The sequence below is a fragment of the Mesoplodon mirus genome (assembly GCF_964341445.2).
Source record: "Mesoplodon mirus genome assembly, chromosome: 11".
NCBI lineage: Eukaryota > Metazoa > Chordata > Mammalia > Artiodactyla > Ziphiidae > Mesoplodon > Mesoplodon mirus.
The window spans coordinates 73,738,797-73,766,025 of record NC_138987.1 but is presented as its reverse complement, the minus strand read 5'-3'; the positions used below and the strand labels follow the sequence as shown (position 1 = coordinate 73,766,025).

Genomic DNA, 27,229 nt, shown 5'->3' with positions numbered 1-27,229 from the left:
CACTACTTTCTTTCTGACAGATCACTACTGCTAGGTTGAGATGTACTAAACGTTGGAAATAATTATTGTCTGCTTTTATGTCTTAAACTTGGTGTGTTCCTTGTTTTCTGCTGAGTGAGCTTTATTAGCCCCTGTTGTAAAATCAGAGCCCATAATCACTGGAAGAGAGAAACAGAGAGAGAGAGAGAGAGAGAGAGAGAGAGAGAAAGATTAAGATTGAAAATTTCCAGTGTTTATACCACGCATGTTCAGTGGTCCAATTACAGATCCACTGGAGAATGCAGTTCAGTAAGAAAAGAGAGTTAATGTTTGGACTGGCTTAAGACTTAGCTTTTCTGGGGAAGAAAGATTCTAAAGCTGTACATAAACAGCTCTAACCTTCTATGAAGAGATTGAAGAAACTTTCTTTACCTATGAGTTGGACTAGCCAGTTATCAGATTGTGGCAAATCTATTTGCCAAACGTGTACAGCTGGAACTTGCCACCATCAATCTGAAGAAAATGAAATGCTTGTTCTTTTCTGGGGAGAGGAGGAAGATTAAGAGATAACATTTTCACTCAAAGAAATGGTGGTAACTTATTACAAACAATAAAAGATAGTAGTCTGGTCTTTCACCCACATCAGTCTTTGCACACTGCAACTTTCTCATCAAAGCTTAATTACCACTGGGCCCCAGTGGAGCGGGGCTGTAACTTCGTGTTCCCATTTAAGAGCAAAAAGAAGTTATCTCTTAAAATAATACAACCAGTAAAACACATGCTTATTTATTTGAATATGAGTAAATAAAGATTTCTCTTTCAGGTTGTGAGTGCACAAGTGAAGGAGAAATGGTCACTTAATTCTAGGTGTAACCAAAAGAGGGCACCATCTACCCTTAATGTCGGCACAGAGTTCCTGAGGTTGTCAAAACAAACCCCCCAACCTCAAACCCTTCAACCCACCAAGGCAGGGCATCCGATGGCCTCTGGCATTTTGTACTCTATAAGAAGACCAATTCTGAAATTGCCCATCATGAAGAACATCAGTTTGGTTATTTACTTCAGGACTGATTTCTACATTTAGCACTCATATTCCCTGAAATGTTAACCATTAGATGCACGTATTTGACATTTCACTGTGACACTTTTCACAGACACTCTGAGTTTAATATTTTATAGGACAATGAGAACATTTCCCCTTAGGCCAGGATACAGGCTGTCATCAAATAGCACGAGAAAAAGCTGACAATTAACTTCCTAATGGTATCTTAACTCCAAGGGGTTATCCATAATGATAGATAGGGAACAGTGGCAGTCAGATCTCCCCAGCACATGGAGGATGCAGTTAACTGCATTTGAGGTATGTGGGAAATGATTTGAAGCAGTATCTTACGCCAAGTTTTAGTAACAGAAGTCTAACAAATGAGTGAGAGAAAAAAAGTCGTGACATTTATTTTCTGTATCCTTAAACAAGTTTTCTAACAAGTGTATTATTTAAATAGGTAAATGTTTGGGGGGATTGCACAACTCCCTTGTATATGGCCAGTTTCTTCAGGGTGATGGGGAAGAATAGTTCTAGGCTCTTAAGTGCAACTGCCAACCGCTCTCAGAAATTCACGATACAGGAGAATATGTGATTCTTGAAACACTGAGTTTAGCAGTTAAACTCAGAGACTGGAGGTGAACAGTACAGACAATTTCGTAGTACAGATAGTTGTTTAGGTGGAGGAAATGTGAATTCTTAGAGAATGATCACTTAGGGGAGAAGATTTCCATCACTGTAAAAATATCACTACACCATGCAATTAAGTGTCACTGAAGGGAAACCTGGTGGGGAAATAGGTTAATTTTATAAACTTCTCAGATAGGGAAAGCAGCCAAAATAGTTTTATGGTAGGTGAGGAAGGGACTGCCATCTACTAACACTAAAATCTAGCAGGATAATCCCTCCCTTTCAACGCAAAATCAAAGCAAGTAAAAAAGAATTTTTTTTTCTTCCTCACTCTGTCTCTAGAAAAAGAATCACTATCTAGTGTAAAGCGTTGTGCAAGCCTCTTCATGTTTCTTCCCTCCAGAAAACAACTAAACAGAGGAAAGACCGAGTTCACAAACATCCCAACTCGCTCCTGCCAAGGTACATCAGAGAAGCCGAAACTGGGATTGCCAGGGTTTGGGGTGGGCTCACCGCGCAGTGCCTCGAGTTCAAACCTAAACGTGTAACCTTGTGGCCACGAGTGCCCCTTTTCCCGAGTGGTCCCGACCCCTGGTCTCTCTGCGCGAAGGAATCGAGCCCCAAATTCTCCACAGGGCGATGGAGAGTTGTCGCCTTGGTTCCCAAGAATTGGGTTCCTCCTGGGTCACCACGTCCACCCGACCACCTGTTACCCTCCGGGCCTGGATTTTCCAGAGACCAGATTATGAAATGAGCCGCTGCCTCGTCTCCGCAGTTGGGGTTTGGAGTCTGTGGTGGGGGGGATGACGGGCTGGGAGGATCCCCGAGGGATGACAGAGAGCTTCAGGTCTCCACTTGGGTGTCTGCGCCGCTGTTTACCCGCCCCGCCGCCTTCAGCCCACTTCCCTTTCCTCCCCCGGAGGAGGAGATGGTTAAAGATTACACCGTGGCCGCGGGCACTTCAAAGGGCGGCTCGGGCAGCCAAAGGTAAAGATAACGTTCTGGCAGCTCTTATAGGGTTTGTGGTTGCCACATTATAATCACTTCATTTAAAAAAAAGGGGGGGGGGTGGGAGAGAAAGAAAAAGAAAGAAAAGAAAAGAAAAAGGTTACATCACGCGACTGTGCAAGGGATGCAGAGTAAATTCCTTTGGAGCTGGACGAGTTGGAGTTCTCCTTTGGGGAAATTTTTACAGCCCATCTCTTCGTGGAACGCGACAGGACAAGGAGGGGAGGTTGGGGCAGGGACCAACTGGGCAGCCTGCCCTTGGGTTCCAGGCTCAGGGGCACACATGCCCACACTGCAGGCAAATGCCTCCAGTCGGAGGAATTCGCGCGGCGACCTGCCTAGAGCTGGACCGCAAAGCTGCAGCGCACCAGCGCTTTCCCGGGTTGCACTTGAAGACGCTTCTCTGCGGGCCCAGAAAGTGCGGGCCCAGAAAGTGCGGGCGTGCTACCCCGAGACACGTGCATTTCCCAGGGGCCCAAACACGCCTGGCCAAGACGCCCTTTGCAAACTCGCCCGCCCCCTCCAGAGCAGGCGGGAGCCGAGGAGCCCCCAGCCTGGCCTAGGGCCCGCCTCTTTTCCTCCCTCTGCCCCCTTTCCAGAGCGGAGTGGAGGCGCACTTACAGGTAGGAGGTGAAGACACTGAGGTTGGAGGGCAGCTCCGAAAGCCCCAGGTCGGAGCAGTCCACCCTGAGCAGCATCCTGCCGTCCGGCTCGCACTGACAGTGCGCGGGGCACCCCCGCAGCAGCGCGCCCGGCCTCGGCGAGCCGCCCCCGGCCGCCAGCTGGAGCAGGACGGGCAAGGCCAGGAGCAAGCCGACCGAGGAGGTGTCCATGGTGCCTGGGCAGGGGGCCGCGAGCGGGGCACGGCGGGAGGGCAGCGTCGGGCTTGCGGCGGACGGTGGCGCGCCAGGCGCAGCTCGGCGGGCTTCTGCGGCTCCGCGGGCGCCTACAGCCCGGGGCGCAGCGCTCCTGGCCCCCGGCGGGGGCGCCGAGGAGAAGCGCTGCGGGGCCCGGCCGTGCCCCTGCCGCCACGCGGGCCTCGGGAGCGCCCTGGCTGCAGTCGCTGCGGGGGCCGTGCGCGCTGCTGCTGCAGGCGGCCTGCTCGGTATGGAGCAGCATCTCCGCTCGCACGCTCGTTTTTTAAAGCGCTCCAGCCCGAATCGCGCGCCCAGTGACGTCAGCGCAGCCCGGCTTCCCAGGCACCCCCCGCCTGGCCCCACTTTCCCTCCTCCGACCCCCTCCCTCCTTTCCCGACTCCGCGGCTTGGAGGCGGCTGGCGGCGCGAGGTGCAGGCGAGTTCTCAGCGCTCGAGCTTTGCCTCCGGGGCGCGGATTCCGGCGCTCAGCACCTCAGGGGGGGCAGGGGGCCCCCACCCCCACCCCCACTCCCTCCCGCGTCCTGGCGACCCAGATAAGAGAGCCCAAAGGGACCTGCTTCAGACGGACGCAGACAGACGCGCAGGGGCCGAGGGATGCGGCACGCTTCCTCTAAGAACACTTCAAATAATGCATGGACTATATGGAGTGCTTTAAAAAAAAAAAAAAAAAAGACTACAATTCAATCCAGAAAAACAGTTACACTAACAGGGTAAGGAGGCAGGCGTCCCCAGGCGAAGGATGGGTGGCCTTTTTGATCCTTACCTCAAGCCGCCCTGTCTGGCTCGCTTTTGCCCTAAAATCGAAACGCTGGGCTAATCGCTAAGTAAATACAGCTCGTGAGCAAGCACTCCAATTCTGTCTAATCCACGGGGTAAGAAGTCGAAGTGACTGTTTTTTAAAGTGATTTAGGATCCTCTGGAAGTCAGTCACCTTTAGTAAAGCAATGCGGGACAGACAGATAGATGGGTGTTTTCTTTTGTTCGGCGGCCTTTTCATCCTAAGTGTCCCAGGGTTTTCTAAGTAAGTGCAGTCCCACCCAGGTGTGAGAACCATTGCCAGTGCAAAATGCGTGTTCTCACACTCTGCAAAAGTGTCCTGCAGGGAACCCGCAGGGGAAAGGAGGAGAAGGACTCAGGGTTTTCTTGGAGAAAAGGCCTCGGTGAGGAGCAAGTCGACGTCTGCAGACCTGAGTGAGTGGCTGAAAGAAGTTAAGGCCCAAGCCTGCCACTTCAACTCACAAAAATGTACAGTTTTCACTCCAGGCACAACGTCTCCTTGCTTCATGAAGGTGGAGAACCCTTATGGCTTTTAAGGCCTCTCTTAATCTTCTTCCATCCTGCTGAGTTTCCCATATAAATTTCTGAATTTTACAGTTGGGAAGATTTTTTTCTTTGCGTGTACTTACTCTCCTTCATTTAAGAAGTGATCCTCAAAGCTGGCTAACCACCTGTGGAACTTTAAAAAATATATAGATTCCTGGACCTAAATCAGTGTTCTGAACATGCTCCTTTCTATGGTGAATCCCATCATTAGCAAGCTTGTGATTCTTTGGACTGGATGGAAGGAGAAAGTGGCTAAGCTTTCTATACTCCATTCTCTTCATTTTGCAGATAAAGATCCTGCAGCCCAGAGATTCTGGAAAATTTGACAGTGGCTGCTGAAAACTGTGAGTTAACCCTGATTTCTGGATATCAGTGCAGTGCCTAATTCTGTCCTGGTGCTTCACCTGCCCCTTTGCACATCGCATCCACTACCATCCCTTTGCTTATTCTCATGTTATTCTTGCTTCCCCCAGCCATACCTTCCACATTTATAGAATGCCTACTGATTACCTATTTTCCTTCCCTTTTTTAAAAAACCTATCCCCAGATTACTTATTTTGTAAGTAAGCGGTTCAAGACTTACTCTTTCTGTAAAACCTCCTGTAACTGTAGTCTAATTAATCATCAAGCAGCAAATCTTTGTAGAATAGCTACAATCATGATACAGCAGTGACCTAGGGAGGCAAGTTACCTCTCTTCATGGAGCTTGCAATCTAAGAGGAGCACAGACTCTGCACAGGAATCCCAGGAATCTCACTGAAAGTGTATGTTATAAATACCACATAATTGAGCCCTAAAGTTTTCTTGAATGCTGATATGTTTTGTTTTTCCAACTTTATTGTGATAGCTTTGGAGACAGGGAGTAGGCCACTTGTCTTTACCTGTAGGACTCATACAAGGGACTCATGGTAGTGGAAACTTAACAAATATTTATTGACTGACTGATTTATCAACACAGGCATCCAAATATGGTTGTGTCCATCATCTTACTGAGGGCTTTTGTCAACAGTTTCTGTGATTTCAGGGTTCCAAAAAGAGCATAGCACTTTGGTTGTGGAATGAATCAGGCAGAACTGGATTTGAATCTAGGTTCCAACAGTTTTATGCATTTGATCTGAAGCACAGAATGAGCCTATCTAAGTCTCTGTAAAGGAGGATTATTATTTACCTAGGTAGTTCTAAATGTGAAAATCTCTGGAACTTGGCTTAGAGCAGAGTAAATGTTCAACCTGTGTTAGTGCCTTTCCTCTTCTGTTCAGGAATTGAAGCTTGTTAACAAATTCATGTAAAGCAGAGGGATTTCTTATTCAATTACAAGGAAGAAAGACAGCTATGCTGGATGAAGCCAGGTGTAATGAACATCTGTTACTTATTATTATTATTATTTTTCACATGCCCAACATTTCTCCTCTTTCTTTTTGGTAAGAGCACTCCACACTTTTCCTTTGGGTAACTACCTCCCAAACCTAGGTGACTCTGGTAGAGCTGTCAATCGTGTAGCCCCACATTCCTGCCCCTGGGGTAAGTATATGACCCAAGCAGAGCAATCGGAATCCATCTGGGGGATTGTCATTTACTCTGGGGTGAGAGGCTCTTTTCTGGCTTCATGAGTTCTAAGGACAAGGAAGCCTGGAGCTCAAGGGAGCTGTCATTCTCCCTTGTGGAGAGAGCTCACCAGGAACTGAACATAAGCATTAGTGAAGAGAAAAGCAAAATCCTAAGGTCCTCTCTTAAACATCTGGATCTAAAGCTGTTTCTACTCCATCACTTCCCAACTGGGTGAACCAATCAATCTTGTTTTGTCTTGTTGCTTAAGGTAATGAGTAAGGATTTATCTGTGATCACTTGCAATCAAGGATGCTCAGTAAAACCTGCAAGTCCAGGAAGCATGAATACGTGAGTGAGACGTGATGAAATTCAAGGTCTTGTAGACCTTAAAACATAGAAAATCATATGGGTTGAAAATAAGAATGGTTCTTCTAATAGTGATTTTATTGTCTGAATGAATATATGTTAATTACTTTATCTTAGCTAATAAAGAAGAAAATACAGCAAACCAGATTCCTTGTGTACTACAAATTTTAAAAAAAAAGAAAAAAGAAAAGAAAGCAAGCTCTAGTAAGGGCTCTGGGTAGTGGTCTCTCTGTTTTATGACAAATAACATTTCATTTATAGGATCAAGTTATCAAATTGCATGATAAGGACCATAAGCATTGACTCAGCCCTTTATACGTTTACATGTTCCCACTCAGTCCTCACCTCATACCAACCTTATGAGGTCAGCTTTATTCTTACCCCAAATTTAAGGATAAGAAATGCAAGTCATTTTCCTAATGGTGACTAACAAGTCAGTGATGCAACCAAATTCTAACCTGAGTCTTTTGACTTTAAGTTCTTTACCCTTTCCCAAATCCCTTGGGAATTCTAGACGTACAGAGAGTTAAACTGAATAGTATCTTGGGTTTACTATTGTTTTATTGAGAAAAAAATTCACATATTTTGGTAAAGAAAAAAATAGTGTAGTCTTTTTGGACTGCAGTGGAACCATTTGGAGCAGAGAATGGTGGTTTTTTCCTGTGACAGAAAGGACAAGTATATATTCAACATTTTCCCCCTTAAATATACGTATTTCTAGTTTCTTTTGACAACCAGTTACCCACAGGAATCCATAGCCGTGAGATGTCAGAGAAAAACAACTCCACCCCTTACATGTGATAGTAAGGTTAGTGGGCTAAAGTAGATTCATTTGGTATTATGTCTGAGTGAGATGTTAATATTATTTATGGTTTTGGAAGGTATCTGCCTGTTAATGGGAATATCTCATGCCAGGATTGAAATCCCTTTTTACTTCTTAGACTCTTTGCAAGTTCCTAAAATCAGTTCTGGTAAAGTACAGTCTAGTTTGTGTTTCTGGGCTTGCTAAAAGGATGCTTTCCTAATTCTTTAATCTTTGATAAAAGTCCACAACTAAAAACATTTGTGTACACCACATGAATTACTAATAAGCTTAGTTGAAGCATGCCAGGATAATTTAAGTTAACAAGTAAGTCAATAGTTCTTTTACAAGTATAGTGAAATAGTGTTTACACAACTGGTGGGCTATTACGGACTTATTTAACTTGTTTGAAAGAGTATAGAGCCCATTATTTGCCCTGCTCATTTTACATTCATGATATAATCAGGCTTATGCTGAATTTCTTAACTTCCTTTTACCAACAAAGCCTAATTAATTGAGAAAGGAGGAGGATTTAAGAATAAAGATCTATTTTCTTTCAGAATTATTTATTTAGCAAGAAAGTATTAGTTCAGCTAATTCATTACTTTGAAATAGCTTATTATATAATATCAATCGGATCTGTCTTTGATATTATCCAACACAAAGGAAACCTTTAAATATATCCACATGTTTACAACATGCTAAAAGAAAGGACAGTGGTACATGATATTATTAATTCTTTAGCTCATTTTGATCTCCTTGTTTTATTTCATGTATGATAATGAACATGATTCTACTGGTATGCAGCCTGCTTCCTGGGAACATGTGTCCAATCAAATTCACATGTAAACCAGGGAGAGGTTTTCTTTTCAAACTAAGAATAAGATTAGTGAGAAAAAAATAATAAAACACTTAAAATTAAATGATCTTCCTGCTCATTCCCATGTTTTTAAAATTCTGCCAAATATCACCTTAGTATCCAGACAAACTGTTCCGTATGCCCATTGTGGTGGATCTTTTTATGGTTTCTTTAGAACTACGCTTTTAGGATTTTTAACCATCTATCATGTCCACATGCTCATATTTAAATGTCAGGGTTCAGACAGACCACACACCTTGCTCCAAAATGATGAGAGGCTAACAGGTTCCCATTGACAGAGATGCTTCTCCCAATGCCCATTGCTAGAGTATATTCAGATCTACAATCTCTCAACTGCAATTCTGAAATCGTAAGAGCTCTGAAAAAGGAAAGGTTTCTGAAACAAACTTGGTGGCACAATGTGAACTGAACGGACATGAATCTGTTTATAGTCTTTTTCTCGTTTCGTGTTAATGTTCGCTCAGTTTGCCACAGAAATGTTGATGTGTTTGATTGCAGGGTGCTTCCTCAGACTCCACTGGGGGTTTTACATAATATATGGGATATCATTCCCAATATAGTCAATTTTTCAAATCCTCCAACATTCTGCATTTGCAGCATCTGTGAGCTTGACATTTTTGACAAAGGGATTATGAACCTATAAACATTAGCAAACTTTGGAATATTCATCTCATAAACAATTTTCAGAAAAAAGACAGAAAAAAGGAGCGTTAGAACTTGTTGGATGAGGAAAGAGAGGGAAGTACCTTCGAAAGCACAACCCAGAGAGAGGAGAAAGGAAGTGGTCAGCTCAGGTGAGTGAGTGGCCATCACTGGACACATTCTCCTTTGCAGAGTACAGGGCAGAACTTCCTGTCTCTTCTTCTGGGGACATATCTGTAGAGTAGCTAGTAGAAACCATTCTATATGTTAGGAATGAACTCTATCTCAAACACTAGAGAATAAATAACCATTGATAAGCATATTTCAGGAAAGAAAAACCAGAGGTGTTGAGCAGATAGTAATAGTAAAAGTAAGGGGAAGGTATTGTACAGCTCACTTAGAAGAACAAATTTACAGATTTTGTTCCATGGACATGCAGGATTTATAAAGGAAAGTAAACAAATAGAGAGCACGCTATTTCCCCAAATGCTTTGTTTTGATAAGTCTGGCGTATTTTAATTGAGTATGCATAGTAGCATTTCACTGCAAGCGCAGTCTCATAAAGCAGGGCAAAATATATTGTGCAAACATTGTGGCTCAAGTCAATGAGTCATAATAAAACATTGTCCAGATTGCTGCAATTAAAATTTACAGAAGCTTTTTGTTGAGTGTTGTTAGGTTTGTGGATTAATAAATTGAGCCTGTTTGTTTTACTTTTTCTTTAACAAGGATAACATTTTGATTTTAAGTTTCATAGATGTTTTCTTTTGCATAGATTTTAGATTGTATTTAGTAGGAAGAAATTTCATTGCAGCTTTAAAAATATATAGATATTCTAAATACATTTTCTAAGAGGCGATCCCTCTCCTTTTCTTCCCATCCTTCACTCTCCTTTGTTCACATTCTGTCTGTTTTTCCTCCTTCCATTTTCTCCCTAACTTCCCATGGGGATGGCTGGGAGAGGGTGGAATGGTGTGAGGGTCATTGGCTTGGTCACCTATGAGAAAGGCAGCATGACATAGCAGCACAGTACAGGTTTTGGGTTCTCACAGACCAGGGTTCAAATCTCTGCTCTGTCATTTACAAGCTGTGGGACTTGGTGGAACTTCATCTGTGAGGCCCAATTTCCTCATGTGCACGATGAGGACAATTGTACCAACTTTGTAGAGCCATTAGCAGAACAAGACAATGTGTTACAGGGACTTCCATGCAGTTAGCACTTAATATATGGTAGTAATAAAGGACCTTCCATTCTTTTCTTGAATTTTTTCCTTGAGAAAGTCTATTCAACTCTTTAGAGCCTTTCACTTTTTTCTTTCGCTAATGACATGGTACTTCGAACATTTACTGTGGTTTCACATGAAAGTAGAGTGTTTCACAAAATTGTGAGATCACCTTGGTCGGGAACATTTGCTAGTGAAACAGTCTGAGTTACATTTATCAGGCCTCGGTTTCCAGTTTTAGTAAAGCCTCAGTTTTAATTAAAATGTATCTATCCAAAGACATATATTGCACATTCAATAGATGCCAAGCACTGGAAGTGTGGGGATAAATACATACGGCGCCTGCTTTCAAGTAATTCACCACTGAGTTGAGAAGACAGACGTGAAAAACAGAAAATTAAAATGCAGGATAATAACAGGGATAAAAAAAATGCTGCTAGGATAAAAAGGAGGGAGGAACTAACTCTGCCTCAGAGAAAGGCTTCACAGAAAAGGTGAGGTGTGGAGCAAGTTCTTGAAGGCTCACCATGAGTTTGTTAAATGAAGAGAAGTGGAAGGCCATCCCTGGGAGTGTGATGAGGACAAAGTAATTTTTAGACAGTGATTAGCATGGTACTAGCTCAGGGTGAACATGTGTGAATCTTGGGAAACTGGCATAAGGAGAAGCTGGAGAGATACACTAAGGCAGAGGGATTGTGAAAAGGGTGTTATATGCCATCTTATTAAGCTTGGGCTTGATCCTGGGTGCAATAGGGGGCCAGGGCATCTTTAAGCAGGGGAATGATGTCACATTTTATCTTTGGGAAAAGAGAACTTTAGTGTCAGCATGGGGCACTGTGAGAGCAGGTGTCAGGAGTTATCACTGATTTCAGTATGTGCATATTTGGGCAAGAGGTGAGAAACACTACAATCAGTATGTAGCACTGGACATGGCGAGGTAGTAGGTGTTAGATTCCTGAGATATTTCAGGGGTGGAATTGGCACACCTTCGTGCCTATGATACCTACAAGGGACAGAATGGTTGTAATGCCTTTGTTGCCTTTAGCCTGGGAGGCTGGATAGATGATGATTATTTACTGAAAACTGTTGTTACCATTTTTGAGTCCTTATTTGTGCCAGGTGCTGTGCTATGTGATTTAAATGCATCTTTTAAAAAATTTATCCCTGTCAACAACTTGTAGGGGAAATATAATTATCCTCTTTTAAACAAATAAGGAAAGTGAGGCTCAGAGAAATTAAATAACTTTCCAAAGTTTCTTTTCCAATAAGTGGCGAAGTTGACATTGAATCTGTGGTCCAAAAGGACTCCAAAACCACACTTTTAAGCCCCGGAAGAGGATCAGGCTTTGAAAAAAAGATAGTAAATTTAACTTTGGACATGTCAAGCTTGCAGTTGAAAAAAGTTTTCAAAAATCACTTAGGGTGCTGACTATAGCATGGAATTTTACAGCTTCAAATCTTTCTTGTGGACTCTTTGATTTAAGCCAGACATAAATTCTTGATCGCAGGCTTGATGCAATGGCCTCTGTGTTTGTGTTGCTCTCTCCCAATGGTAGATCACATGCAGGGCTCAGAAAACCCAAAATTTAGGAGCTGTGACAATGTCCTAACCAATTATGGTGGCAAATATTTTTGGCAAGTGATTTCTAAGGTTCTTTATTCTACTTGAGCTTTTTCCAGTCACATAATGGCAGAAATTTAATGCATTTTGAAGACATAAAAGAGTTTTCCCCCTTTTATGAATGATATTACCCAAGTAATTAAAACATTTTTCCTCTTATAAACTGTCATTTTTCTTCATCTTTCTGTTTCAGCAGGCCATAATGTAGTTTCTGAAGGCATTTTATAAATATTTCTTTGATAAGTCAGTTACAAGAGGAATGAATACAAGCTAGTTGTAGAAATATTGAAAATAAGCAATTATAGAACACAATTAAAATCATGTGCAACCCCTCCACTTGAACATAAGAGCTGTTAACATTTTACCTATTTCATTTCAGTGTTCTTAGTACATATATATATATATTTTACCCAATTGTGGTAGTTCTCCACTTATAATGGGAAAATATTATCCCTCATTAATAATATTTGTAAATACCAGTTTTTTTTATGTCTTCATGATGGTTTATTCTCCCTATCCCACAGATGAGGAAATTGGTGCTCAAAGAAGTTGAAAAACTTCCCTAAGGAAGCAGATTTGACCCCATTCTATACACTATGTGACCTCTCAATTTAGCAAGGAGGATTCAAGATTGAGAGAAATGACCATACTAGAATGCAGGGTATGGGAAGTTCGTTAGGAGAAGTTCAGAGGTTATGGGAGTTTGGAGGCAGAAGGGAGTATGTCCTGCTAGTAGAATTAGGGAAGGCTTTATGGAGCAGACTGCATCTGAGATGCATCTTAAAGCAAGGGCAGTAATTTGACATTGGAGAAAGATATTTAAGGGCAGGGAACAGTATGAGCAAAGGGATGATGGCAGGAAAGCTTGGAACCTATTTGGGAAATTGTGTTTAATTCAAACTTGGTTGACTTTTGGGCTTTTAAAAAGTTTTTGTGTGCAAAGCTATAAAATTGAAAGTTAGGAGAAGATTGAATTAATTTCCGATAGATGGATGGGTAGGAAAGGAATTATGCCTTAGGAGCCTAACTTTGGCATTGGGGCCTGGGGCTGATTGAAGGGAGAAGGTGGCAGAAAGACTACTGATTCAGTGTACACTTATTGGGCACTATTATATTCGGGGTATACCAGCTAGAACAATACAACAGACAAAGTTTCCAAGCTGGCTGGTTGTGCTATTAAAAAATGAACAGATGAGGGAAAGAAAAGTCCAGATTTGGGTACGTTGAGTTTGGGTGGCCCAGGACTCAACTGGATATTCAGGCTGGTTCTTCAGAGAGAGGGGAGGGATAGACGTCCATATGTTTGGGAATTCTAGCTGATGAGGTGGTCATGGTTGATACTGATATTGAGAGGTGATGGATGTAAGTGTGGGAACTGGTGGAATTGTGGAGGAAGGGATTGTAGATAAATATCTTACATTTACTGACTATTCATCAGGCACTGTTCTAAGCATTTTACAGGTATTATCTCATTTAATCCTCAAAACAACCCCATGAGGTAGTTACTATTTACTTCCCCACTTTGTAGATACCCCCATTTTACCTAGAGATATGGGTTTGCTTCCAGATGACTGCAATAAAGCAAGCCACACAAATTTTTTGGTTTCCCACTATGTAAAAATTATGTTTATACTATGCTGTAGTCTATTAAGTGTGCAATAGCAGTATGTCTAAGAAACTGATGTACATATCTTAAAAATTACTTTGTTGCTAAAAAATGGTACCCATCATTTGAAACTTCAGTGATTCATAATCTTTTTGCTAGTGGAGGGTCTTGCCTTGATGCTGATGGCTGCTGACTTTTCAGGGTGGTGGTTGCTAAAGGTTGGAGTGGCTGTGGACGTTTCTTAAATTAAGACAACAATGAAGTTTGCTGCATTGATTGACTCTTCCTGTCACGAACAGTTTCTCCGTAGCATGTAATGCTGTTTGAGAGCATTTACCTACAAGCAGAACTCCTTTCAAAATTGGAGTCAATCTTCTCAAATCCTGCTGCTGCTTCGACACCTAGATTTATGTAATATTCTAAATCCTTTGTTAACAATCGATTAAATTTACCTTCTCATATGGGTACAGTTCATGCACCCAAAACAATTAGAGTAGTAACATCAAAGATCTAATTAAAGATCGCCGTAACAAATATAATAATAATGAGAAAGCTTGAAATGTTGCAAGAATTACCAAAATGTGACACAGAAACACAAAGTGAGCAAATGACGTTGGAAAAATGACGCTGATAGACTTGCTTGACACAGGGTTGCCACAAACCTTCAGTTGTAAAAAATGCAGTATCTGCAAAGTGCAATACAACGAGATATGACTGTATAGTTGAGGAGACTGAGGCCCAGGATCACACAGCTGGAGAATGTTAGATCTGGGATTTGACCTCAAGCAGGCTGACTCTAAACCTATGTTGTCAGGCTCTCCTTTCTGCTTCCCAAGGAGAAGAGAGAGAGAAGACAAATCTGAGAAATCTCAACACTTCGAGGAGAAATCAGGAAGAGGAGTCAGCAGAGACCAGAAAGGAACAGTTACAAAAGGGCATTGGAAGGAAGCCCAGAGAGGCTGTCACCAGGAGGATGGGTAGGCACAGTGTCAAAACTATAGGCACATCTGTTGAAAGGCACATCATTGTGGGTATGAAGCAGGTGTCAGTGAAACACTAAGGCTGCATCTTTGTGGTTTGAAACAAGATTTTGTTCAGTTACTTAGCCAGGAAGAATATTCAGAAGAAGTATGGTTATTAAGCAACGGGTACCTGGTCGGTTGATCATGGTCTATATCTACATTTACATATTCTTAGTTTTCAATACCAGGACTAATCACTTATTCATGGAAATCTGACGTAACCTCACCCTCTAATAATTTTGAATAGCCGGGGGAATAACTCATTTGAGGGAGAGAAAAGTCTGACTCATATGCTTTTTGCTGAAAAGAAATATGTTTACTAATTTAGAGTACGAACAAGAAAGAAATCTACTCCTGGAATTGGGTTTAACAAAATTGCGTCAAATTAAGCACATGCCTGAAGGAAAGTTACAAATGACTTACAATTATTATTTCAGTGGTTTTATGAGTAAATTTGTAGTTCCAGAACCACCTTCCTTAAGGCTATCCTCTTAATTTAATTCAATAAGAATTTATTGACCACTATTACAGATTTAAACTGTGCCAGGTACAAAGAGTGCTGTAAAAGGGATATTTACTTATTTATGGAATAAATATTTACTGAGAACTTACTTGGTTTGGCACTGTGTTTGGTACTGAGGATAGAACGGTGAGTAAAATGGAAATGGTCCCTGATCTCCTGGAGCTTCTGGTCTAGTGGGAGTGATAGACGTTGATTAAAAACAGACACACCACAAATAAGTACTTGTTTACAAACTGATCTGAGGGCCATGAATGATCTTTTTGGGAAACAAGATTTACCAATGAGAGAATAAAATAAAATGACACGCAAAAATGAGTGGCATTGCCTAGAATGATGTTTATACCATTAATTTGTTTAATAATCTCTCTTTTAATAGACAGATGAAGTAAACACTATTCAAAACACTAATAAAATTATTATCCTTCTCAATTAGTGCGAGTAATTGAGTTTTACAGTTTTACTTTCATTCACCCTTTTCCTTTAGGCATTGTTTATCTCTCTCTATTTTTCCTTTGCTTGTAAAACTATATAATTGTGGTGGCAGCTCATTGGTCTGCAGGTTCATGCTAGTGGCAGGCAAATGAAGACAATGGAGGAGGAATCATATTAATAAGAGTTTTAACACTTCAATTTTGAGGCTGCTTTGAGTGTTGTAAAGGTGTGTGTGTCATCTCCAGCAAGGGGACAGGTGGCTATACTAAGTAGCTGAACTTCCTCAGATACTTACTCGGTTGAAGTCTCTTAAAAGAGAGATCAATGTTTTCTACAGTGTTAAAAAATTTCTTGCGTGGGCTTCCCTGGTGGCGCAGTGGTTGAGAGTCCGCCTGCCGATGCAGGGGACACGGGTTCATGCCCCGGTCCGGGAAGGTCCCACATGCCGCGGAGTGGCTGGGCCCGTGAGCCATGGCCGCTGAGCCTGCGCGTCTGGAGCCCATGCTCCACAACGGGAGAGGCCACAACAGCGAGAGGCCCGCGTACCACAAAAAAAAAAAAAAAAAAATTTCTTGCGTGACCACTTCAGTGCCAAGTCACTGTGGACAGTCAATTGTTGATTGACATTAATGTTGACTTCCAGTGTTGGTTTGAGCCGTTGGTTTGTCTGTATATGAAATGTCAGAAGAGGTGTTGTTTTTCCAGGAAATTCAAAACCTTTGAGAATGTGCTTTTCATTTCATTTCCAAATGCTTTTCAACCTTCACACTGAGCTTGTACTCATAGCCCAGGACAGAACATGTGGCAAAAATCTGGCAAATCTTTTTCAGAGGAAGAGGTGTATTAGTTACAAAGAAAGAAAAAGTGAATATCACAGACTTTGGAAATGGAGAAAAGCTAAAAGAAGAGGCCATCTTGAAAAATATAATATGATTTCTAAAATTAACTTGTCTTTCTTTAGAAACTGTCAAGATAGGCAACTCTTTTTCACTAAAAGTCCTTTAAAAGTAAAGTTTTTGTTTATTTTACATAATGTGGGTAAGACAAAGGGAATTTTTAAAAAGTTATAAAAAGTCTATGGTGGAAGAGTATTAAAAAGAGTAATTCCTTAGATGGTAAATTTAGAATAGTAAAGGAAAACATTTATTCTAATAATAATATTTAGTTACTGTCTCTGGCTGGTAGAACTTGAGTTTTTATGTCAATTTACTGGCCATAGCTCTAGGGTGGCTTTTTATAAGAATCAGGATTTCTTGACATACTAGAGGATAGTAAAAACAAAAACCAAACACTAAAACCCAAAAAATGTGGTTAACAAAAACTTGTGATGGAATTTCATATCCTGTGATTTCTTCCCCTGTTGGCTGTTTCACTTAAGGTTCCAGGTTCTAGGATGAAGAAATGGATTCTTTTCATGTTATTGAAAACTCTTAGGAAAAAGGGGAACTGTTTCTTGACTTCTAATTTAAATTCTTATGTATATTAACTATAATTCCCCCAAAGTGCTGCTTTGCAAAACACATATTATGTAGTACCCCCAAAGAGAAACAAGAATGGAAATCCTTAGAGGAAAAAGAGCAGCATATGAGTAAGGTTTAAGTTCTGGTTTGATGTATAAACTAAACTTAGTGTGGTGCTATAAAAGGAATGTGTTTGCCTGTAGTTTATATTTATCTATGAGTAAATATACATATATATATAAATATATACACAGAGTATATACACAAACAGAGGATGTTAAGGGACCAACTATTTTACGTGCTATATAATAGAATTTGTTTCATAAGCAAGTTAAAATTTAAAATTGATCAACTTAAATGCCAAAAACCTTAAGGTTTTAATTATATTTAGGAGGTTAATTAACATTCTATTCTTGGCCTAGGAAAACTATCCCTTCATCATTTTCACTTGTTCAACAAATATTTATTGAGCACTTGCTATGGCAAGATGGCGTTCTTGGTTCCGGAGACACAGCAACCAAACAAAATAGACACAAATTCTTGCCCTTTACATTCCAGAGTGAGTGTACATTCTAGACAGGCACACAATGAACAAACTGATAATTAAAATACATAGAATGTCAGGTGGTAATTAGCAAAAGTAAAGCAGGAATGGGGAGGTAGGGAATGTGAAGGCAGGGAGGGTGAATTGCAGTTTTAAGTAGAATGACCAGGGTAGGGTTCAAAGAGAGGTGACATCTGGATAAGACCTGAAGGAAGTAAGAGAGTGGGTCGTGCAGGCGGCGGTGCAGAGAACCTTTCTGGGAAGAAGAAATAGCAAATGCAAGGCCTCTGAGTGGCAGGGGCAGGACTGCCATGTTTGAAGGACAGAGAGTAGACCAGTGCAGCTTGAGTGCCCTGAAGACAGAAGGCAAGGCTACTGTAATCCGGGTAATGGGTTTGGGCCAGGGTAGTAGCAGTGGAAGTGATGACAAGTGGCTGGTTTAGGGGTTAGAGTCTGGAGATGTTCTGAAAATAGAGCTGACAGAATTTGCTGATGGATTGGATGTGGGGTTTGTGAGAGGGAGGGAGGAATCAAGGAAGAATCCAAGGTTTTTGACCTGAGCAACTGGAAGGATTGAAGTTGCCATTAATTGAGATGGGGAAGACTGCAGGAAGGAAAGGTCTGGGGGAAAGAAAAGAAGGTTGGAATTGGACATGTTCATTCTGAGAGCATATTGTATGTCTGAATGGAAACACTGAGTTTGTAGTTGAATATGTATGTCTGGCATTCAGAGGAGAACACCAGGCTGGCAATTTAAAGTTGATAATTGTCGGAACACAGGAGGCATTAAAAATGAGCTTTTCTTTTTTTTTAACAATAATATCCTTTCAGAAATTTCTAACTACTTTGTAACTGCATGACTTAACCTGGTGACAAAAGCAGTTATTAAAAAGACTACCTTTTCCAAAAAAAGAATAAATAAATAAATAAAATAGAATAAAAGCAACAAGGCTTTTTGAGATCATTAAGGGAGTGAGTGCAGATAGAAAAGAGAGGAGATCTGAAGACCAAGCCTGAAATACTCTGAAACTACCCTATAAAAAGTCTACAGTAGAGGTTGGGGCTCTGAAGCATTACCAGCAAAGGTTAGGAAGGAGAATGCCCAGTGTGGAAGGAGGAAAATCAGGAGAAAACGGTGTTCTGGAGGCCATGGGAAGAAAATACTTCAAGTGGGAATGAGTGATCAACAGTGAAATATGCTCCTAACAGATTTAAGATGAAGAGGGAGAATTGTCTATTGGGTTTAGCATAGTGCAGGTCATTAATAAATCTTAGCAAGAGCAATTCTGATGGAGTGATGGGAACAGTCAGTCTACTTGGAGTGCATTCATTTAACCTGTTTGAAACAGAAATAGAAGTTATCTAATCTATTTGAGAATGTCTGAGATAAATAAAACAGTCGAAAATATTCTATGTTCAAAAGACCTAAAACAGGCTTTCAGATATTGAAACAAAAAATAACAATGGACATTTATTCAGCACCTACTTGTGCCAGGTACTATGCAAAAGTGCTTTAGAGGCACGATTTTATCTTTCACAATAAATCTATGAATTAGGTGCTATTATCCTCATTTTATAAGTGAGGAAATTCAAGTTTGCCAAGTTTAAGGGGCTTTTCTAAAGTCATGTAACTAGTAAGTGATAGAGCTGAGGTGTTGGAAGTATTTTCATAATACCCTTAAACTGACCAATGATTTTGTTTCTAAGTTATATCTATTGATTTTGGAAATTAACAACCTCATTCTTAGGAAGCTATTATTCTTTCATTTTGTTCATTCCATTTATTTCATGTATCTATTTTCCTAATATCTAGCACTTCTGCAATATTGAAAATTATAACCAGTTTCTTTGATAGTTGTTTGATTTTTTTTTTTGATGCAGAGAATTGAACCTCAAAATGTTTCAATTTATTGAATTTGATTGACGTGGTCAATCATGTTAAAATGTTATCAAAGACCTATATGGGAAAAGAATCTAAAGAGTGGATATGTGTATAAGTATAACTGATTCACTTTGCTGTACACCTGAAATTAACACAACATGGTAAATAACTATACTCCAATAAAAACTTAAAAAAAATAAGTAAAGCAAGCCAAAAAAATGTTATTGAAGAGAATGTAATTTTCTAGAATGATTTTATTTTTTGTACAGAAGTTTTATTTTGAGGAACTTGATTAAATTTTTGGAAGTACATTCTTTTTTTGATTGAAGAATAGTTGATATACAATATTACATAAGCTACAGGTGTACAATATAATGATTCACAATTTTAAAGGTTATATTCCATTTACAGTTATTATAAAATATTTCCTATATTACCTGTGTTGTACAATATATCCTTGTAGCTTATTTTACACTGAATAGTATATACATTCTTAAAGTAATGATATGGAAAGCCACTGAGCATTGAACATGCTCATTTCATGTTCACGACCTCTCCGTGAGGTGGACATTATTATTATCTACATTTTACACTCATGGAACCAGATGTTTGCGGACGTCAAGTAAATTGCCCAAAGATACGACTTGTAAGTGGTGGAGTAAGGATTGACCCCACGTCCTCTGAAATTATAGTCCATGCTCTTTCCACTACAACATGCATGTAAATTTAGTTAGTTCCAAAGCTTGGCTTGAAATATTATATCTTTCCTCATCTGTGTAAAATTGATTACCCTCATTTGATGCACCATTGTAATTCTAACAGCTGGTGCAACGAGGGGTTGCAATTTTAGGAAGCATGTATACATTTTTTAATTAGACATGTTTTCTCTGGGAAACATGTGTGTACATTGATTTTTTCCCCCCTGTATTATTAAGAATGGCTCTACATAACTTCAGAGAGGGAAAAGCAGTGTTACTGTTTGCCTGGATATGCTTTTCATAGTTGCTGATTCTTTTTGAAGATGTGGCTAGGATTGGTGTTGGTAGAGAACTAGGGTAAACACAGATTATGCCATGGATTCTGGAGCCTGCCATGAAATGGGCCTGGGAGTATGTCATTGTTTTTCTAGAATGACTCTTAAAACTTCCCACCGCCCCTCAACCTCACATTTCATTCACAACAAACTGGATGGTTTCTTTCAATTAGCATGCCCTTCCCACTTCTGCTTTTGAGACTCTTTAATCAAGTTTCCACTTTATGACCAGAGTGGTCTAATAAAAATGCAACTCTGACAACCCACTTGTGTGCTTACAATTCTTCAGTGGCTCCCCGTTACATTTAAAGTAAAATACACCCCCCTTCCTAGAGCCCACAGGGCCTTACATGACCTGGCACTTACCCTACTCTCTAACCTCTTCTAGCACCATGTTCCCTCTGCTCATTAGGCTCTAGCCCAAGCCTTCTTGAAGCTCCTTCAAGTCTTTTCCTGACTCAAGATGCACACAGTACTATTTCCTCCACCTAGAACATTCTGTCTTCCATTGTCAGTGTAATTGCTAACTCCTCAGAGACTTTCCCTGACCGCCCAATCTAAATTAGACACACCTGTTATCATTTCTCTAATTACCTTGTGCTTTTCCTTCAATGTACTTATTATAATTTAGGATTACATCTTATTTATATGTTTGTTTAATATCACCTTTCCCCCACCTGAGTATAAGTCATAAGGACAGTTTCTATACCTGTTTTTTCCCCACCACTGACTAGCTTATAGTAGATATTCAATAAACTTTCTTGAATAAATAAATGACCTTTCAAAAGCTGTTTCTCAGCCTGGAATGCAACAAAAATAGCTAACATTTATCTTGCACTAAAATCCTAAGCACTGTGATAATATTACAAATCAGTTGATCCCAGAGCTGGAGCAAAGATGGGAGGTGCAACTAGGTAGCGAGTAATGATAAAGACATTCTATACATAGGATGCTAACTTTTTGTTCTTCTGCTGGATTTCACTGACTGTTTTAAAAGCAATTTATAGGGAAAGAGCACAGAAGTATTCGGTCAAACATCATAGTCTATCCTATTATAATCTAGATATTCTTGTGTTATGGAGAATACAATGTAATTGAAAAGCTGAGATGTGTAAGAGGATCGATGTGGGTTTGTTTTAAAGAGATGAATGCTCATATCAACTTTTCAATCCTTTTGGTGGGGATAAGTAAGGATAAAACTCAACTATCTTTCATTTTCTCTAAATTGAAAATAGTCTTTCTGTCCTCACAGCTGTTTGTGATTGGGAGCAGAGAACGGATAAAGCTATCGTTTGAGCTCCCCCAGCTGGTCGTGAGTGATGCTTTTACCAGAAGACAGATGAAGAGAGTGCAAGCAGTATGGCTGAAAGGTGGGGATGAAACACCTCTACCGTTGCTGTTACACTCCCCATGGTAAAGGTAGGAAGCAAACATGCTCATTTAAAAACAATTTTTAACAGCCATGTTGAGATATAATTTACATGCCATAAAGTTCACCCGCTTAAAGTTTACAGTTCAATAGGCTTTTTTTTTTTTTTTTTTTTGGTGGTACGCAAGCCTCTCACTGTTGTGGCCTCTCCTGTTGCGGAGCACAGGCTCCAGACGCGCAGGCTCAGCGGCCATGGCTCACGGGCCCAGCCGCTCCGCGGCATGTAGGATCTTCCCGGACCGGGGCACGAACCCGTGTCCCCTGTATCAGCAGGCGGACTCTCAACCACTGTGCCACCAGGGAAGCCCTACAGTTCAATCGTTTTTAGTATATTTACAGAGCTGTGCAACCTTCACCATAATCTAATTATAGAACATTTTCGTCACCCTCCAAATAAAACTTCTATCCATTAGCTATTATTCCTTATTTCTCACTCCATTCTCCCCTGCCCTTAGCGCCTGGCAACCACTAACTAATCTTTCTGTCTCTGTCACTTACCTATTTTGGACATTTTGTGTAAATGGGATCATACAATATGTGGTCTTTTGTGATTGCCTTACTTCACTTAGCATAATGTTTTTGAGGTTCACCCATATTGTAGCATGTACCGATGTTTCATTGCTTTTTATTGGCAGATAGTCTCCCACTGTATAGATATACCACACTTCATTTATCTATTTATTAGTTGCTGGACATTTGGATTATTGTTTCTATGTTTTGGCATATGAACAATGCTGCTATGAACATTAAACATTAGTGTACACGTTTTTATGTGGACATGTGTTTTCAATTCTCTTGGGTGTATACTTGAGTGGAATTGTTGGGTCATATCTGTTTAACATTTTGAGGGACTGTCAAATTGTTTTCCAAAATGGGTGTACCTTTTTACCTTCTTACACGATGCTCTCTTGGATAGATTTTAAAAGTAGTACTTCAGATAAAGATAACTTCAATTTAATAAATGTGCTTTATCAATTACACATTCTTCTATTATACTTGTGTTTTTTTGCATTGTCCCCATTTGCTTTTTTATTGTTGCTCCATCTATCTCTTCTTCATTATACTGTGAAATCTCTCTAGTTTTCTCCCCTGTAAAGATGGGTGATGAGCTGATGTCCAAGTTCTTGCTCAGCTCAGAAATATTAGGTCAGGATGAAAAACGAAAGTGCTGTCTTGATTGCCTGCTTCCTCAATGATATTCCTGGACAACTTCTAGAGAAGCATATCACAATGGCTTAGACTGTTGATTCTGGAGTCAGACCATCTGGGTTTAGATTTTTGGTCTTACCACTTTCTCATTGCATAACCTTGGGCAAGGACTTAATTTTCTAACTCTCATGCATGAAATGGGACTACTAACAGTAGTAATCTAATGGGATTGTTATGGAGACCGAGTGAGAAAAAATGCTTCACAGAGTGCTGGGTACATATATCAGGAGCTCTCAGTAAATACTGGCTATTATTGAGTCTATCTTACTCTCAGCTCTCTGAACCTGGCACTGGAACTACAAATAGGTCTGTAGGTGTAGAGATTGCTCCTGGAATGGGTATTTCATTAATTTGGGGCTCCTGTAGAAAGGAGGAAGAGAACAGGATAAACAATCAAGACGGCTGCTATTTTATCAATGTCTTCAATCAGCAGAATCTTCAATCTATACCTCTATCTTCAGATGCAAGGTGCTCAACCATGGCAAAAATTTTGTGGCATTGAAGGGCTGAAAGATAGTATGAAATAGAATATTTGCACTTCTTGTTAATTTAATTCCTCTAAAACTTGTTTTGGGGGGCCATCTACCATATTTAAAATTTTATAAAAGCAATGAGCCCCGTCTACATAAAGTACTAAAATGTGTATGCACCCTAAATTTGCATAAACTTTCTGGGTAGTCGTGTACTGAAGCATTGAAGGCCATAGGAGTCCAGGTTAATAAGCGCTGCATTAGACATAAAAGATTATTTATTTATGTAGCTTCCTTTAGGCATTCTGAAATTCTTTTTTACTTTGAAAAATTTTTATTCCCATTCTTCTTAGAAAACTTGGGAAAATGCATGTAAATCCTGTGCTTACACCATTAAAATGGCCAATCCGTTTCCCGCTCATACTTTAAAAAATTATACTCATGGGATTTAGGGAAAGATACTATGAATCTTAAGTTCTTGGTACAATAGAGACAAAAATGATACTCAGAGAAAAATGCATGTCTTCCATGTATGTAAAGATTTTTGAGCTCAACTCTGGGATACTAAGCCTGTGTTATGAGAGCCTTGAGCATTTTGTACATGAAGGTAAAGAGAGTAGAATGGAGAATGTGATGTCTTTTCTCCACATTGGGATGGACAGGAAGGCAGCACTGAGTGGGACTCTGTGGTCCCTTCTGAGGTTTCCAGAGGCCTGGAGATCTGGGAATAGTCCAAAATCATCTCCCAGATCTTGGAGCTCTGTCAGCTTCTCAGAGACTATGAGGACAGAGGAGGTGGAGAGTGCCTAGTGCTTTGGGATTCGTTCCTTGATGGCTGAGAAGTTCCCACTTTATCTCTAGAACATGCAATATAGGGTTGAGATTAGATATGGAATGAGGCACTTTTTTCATCTTTACATAGATGCTGGTAGAAGAAGATGGTACCTCAAGATTTCTCCTCTGTTCCACCCTCCTCTTGGACTGCCATTCTATTACCTCCTCAATTCTTCTCTGCTTGCTTTTCTCCTGCCCAGTTCCAAGCCCTGTGTGCACAATGCAAGACTTACCCTTCCTATACCCAGGAGCTCTCGTTGGATCCACTGTCTAGTGTCTAGTGTCTGGAGATGTGGCCAAGTTTTCACTCTTCACTCGTTTACCCATAAATTTAAAATAAAACTCTGAATTCTAAATCGAGAAGCTGAATCTCCAATATGGGAGCTGATAGAAAAAGTTGTATGATCATTTATAAATTGGAATATTTTTGGCTAAATATCTTACATTTACTCTCAGGAAATTGAAAGTTGTAAACTGCAGCTCCAATCTGCTACTGTGAATAAGTTGATAACCAAAGGTTTTGTTTTATTTTTTCATGAGGGCTCTTTGGACCTGTAATGCAAGAGGCATTTCAAAGTTTGGATCGCCCTTAAAAAAGAAAATGCCAAGTATGTTAAATTGTGCACTTAGCTTTCAGTGTGGAGGAACAAATCCCAGATTCAATGAACTAACACAATTTTTCAGAGCTTGAAAGAGCATTTTCAATTAAGACACTGTACTTGCTGTGCACTGGCCGATTCTTTCTCTTGGAAAGCTTTGTTTCTCTGTGAAACTGAAAATCCTGTCATTGATCTGTACTCACAAAACCCTGTTGATTTAAACAGGACTCCCAGAGGTGGAACAACAGCAAAACGAAGAGACTCAATTTACTGAGCTTGGGTTACAGGAAACATATTTAATAGCAGACAGTTCCTGTTTTCATTGTTTTCCATCTAAGTTCCTACAAAATCAGATTGTCTTTAAATAGATGCTGCTGCCATTGGGACAAGGTTCAGTTTCACATCCCTAAAGAAATAAAGAGTTTTGTAAAAATTCACTCTACCTTGGCCTCACATATAATGGGCTTAGGTCAAGCCAAAAGGATCAAGATGGATATCACGCTAAAACAGTGATAGAATAACGACACCAAAGATGTGAAACACATACTTTTTTAGACTCTTTAATGTAGCCCTCAATAACCAAGGAATGAGTGCTGGTGGAAGGAAGTGAAAAGGGATTTCATTTGAGAGCAACCTCTTTTTGTCTTTTTTAGAAGCATAATACAGGTTGGTTTTAAAGACCTCTAAGGAAGAAAAGCAGGGGAAGTAGTTTGAGAAAACCATCACTTAATGATTGATCTCATTGTTTGGAAAGATCCTGTGTTTGGCAGGATTCCTGGAGTTCTGCGTTGAAAGAGATGAACTTTGAAACAGTGATAAAGCTAATGCTAATAATGATTATGATGGTGATGATGATGGCTAATATTTATTGAGCACATAGTATATGTCACAGGTCCTATGCTAAGCATTTTCTCTCTCTACAATCCTGCTTAATATAATAACAATTCATAGTGCTTGGATTAAGGCTCTACCCTGGGTGGCTGCATAGTATGATAGTTAAGGGAAGATACAGGGTTTTAGTTCTTCTCTCACCATGAAATAAGTGACCTCAAGTAAGTTATCACTGAGTCTTTGTTTCTTAATCTGTACAATGGCACAGTAAGGCCTACCTCATTGGTTTTCAGAAGGATTAAATAACACAGGCCAGCAGTGGAGACAAACAAACTGCCTTACAATTTGAATACAGTGAGATCCATGGGATATGGATTAAAGCACTGGGAGCACCTTGCAGGAGGATTTTCTGCTCTCCCAAGACTCTGGGGATGCGGGACTCCTGGAGAAGCTTCCCTCTAAGTGGACCCCTGGGCTATGGATGGAAATAAGTCAGGAGAAGCTGAGGGAAGGGTGTGCTAGGTTGAAGGATTAGCATGTTTGTGGGGAATTGCGTGTTGCTGAGCAGCCTTGATGCGAGGAGGGGAAAGGCTGAGAGACAAGCCAGAGAAATAAGCTGACCCAGGTCCTGAAGGCTTTGGATGGCGTGCTAGGTAGTTTGAACTTTCTCCTGAGGTCAGAGGGTAGCCGTTGAAGAGTTTTAAATAGGAGATTGACATAATTAGATTTGCTTTTTTGTGAAGTTCATTCTCTTTGAGATTAAAGATACTGTCTGTCAGGACTTCCCTGGAGGTCCAGTGGTTAGGACTCCACGCTTCCAATGCAGGAGGCATGGGTTTGATCCCTGGTTGGGGAACTAAGATCCTACGTGCTGCGCAGCGTGCTCAAAAAAAAAAAAAAAAAAAAAAAAGATACTGTGAACAGAGACCCTTTCTTGACCTCATGTTTGAGCAGATTCATAACCTTGACCTCTTTGGTTTGGGGACTGTCATCAAGTGAGCTAGCAGGTGTTTGACTCGCACTGCTCTGACTGCTGTTATAGGATTTTATTGCTTTGAATTGTTTCTTATCTGAGATAAGTGTGGTGGTTCAGAGGATGGAAGGCTTCATCTCTGCTCACAGGCATGGCTGTGGTCCATGGGGTGGGCCACTCGAATACATTTTTCTTCTTCTTTTTTTTTTTTTTGACTGTGTTGCATGTGGGATCTTAGTTCCCTGACCAGGGATTGAACCCGGGCCCCTGGCAGTGAGAGCGCCAAGTCCTGACCACTGGACCGCCAGGGAATTCCCCTTTTTTTTCTTGAGTTGCCTTGTTTGTGGATTATATACTTACTATATTATATGCAGCTAAAATTTAATCTCAGATTGACTTTCAACTGCTTTCTTCTGGATTGCAAACATTTCTGAGAGGTGG

At 40.5% G+C, this 27,229-nt stretch overlaps 1 protein-coding gene across 3 annotated transcripts in view; it reads right to left on the bottom strand.

Moving 5' to 3' along the window:
- LGR5 (leucine rich repeat containing G protein-coupled receptor 5) overlaps positions 1–3,492 on the bottom strand; it is a gene marked incomplete at both ends in the record, with an annotated part of 126,561 nt that extends 123,069 nt beyond the window's left edge. For all 3 annotated transcript variants that reach the window (XM_082635764.1, XM_082635765.1, XM_082635766.1), the window contains one exon: positions 3,281–3,492. In XM_082635764.1, coding sequence (XP_082491890.1) covers positions 3,281–3,492 — 212 coding nt within the window. The remainder of the gene's footprint in view (positions 1–3,280) is intronic.
- Positions 3,493–27,229: the final 23,737 nt, after the last annotated feature.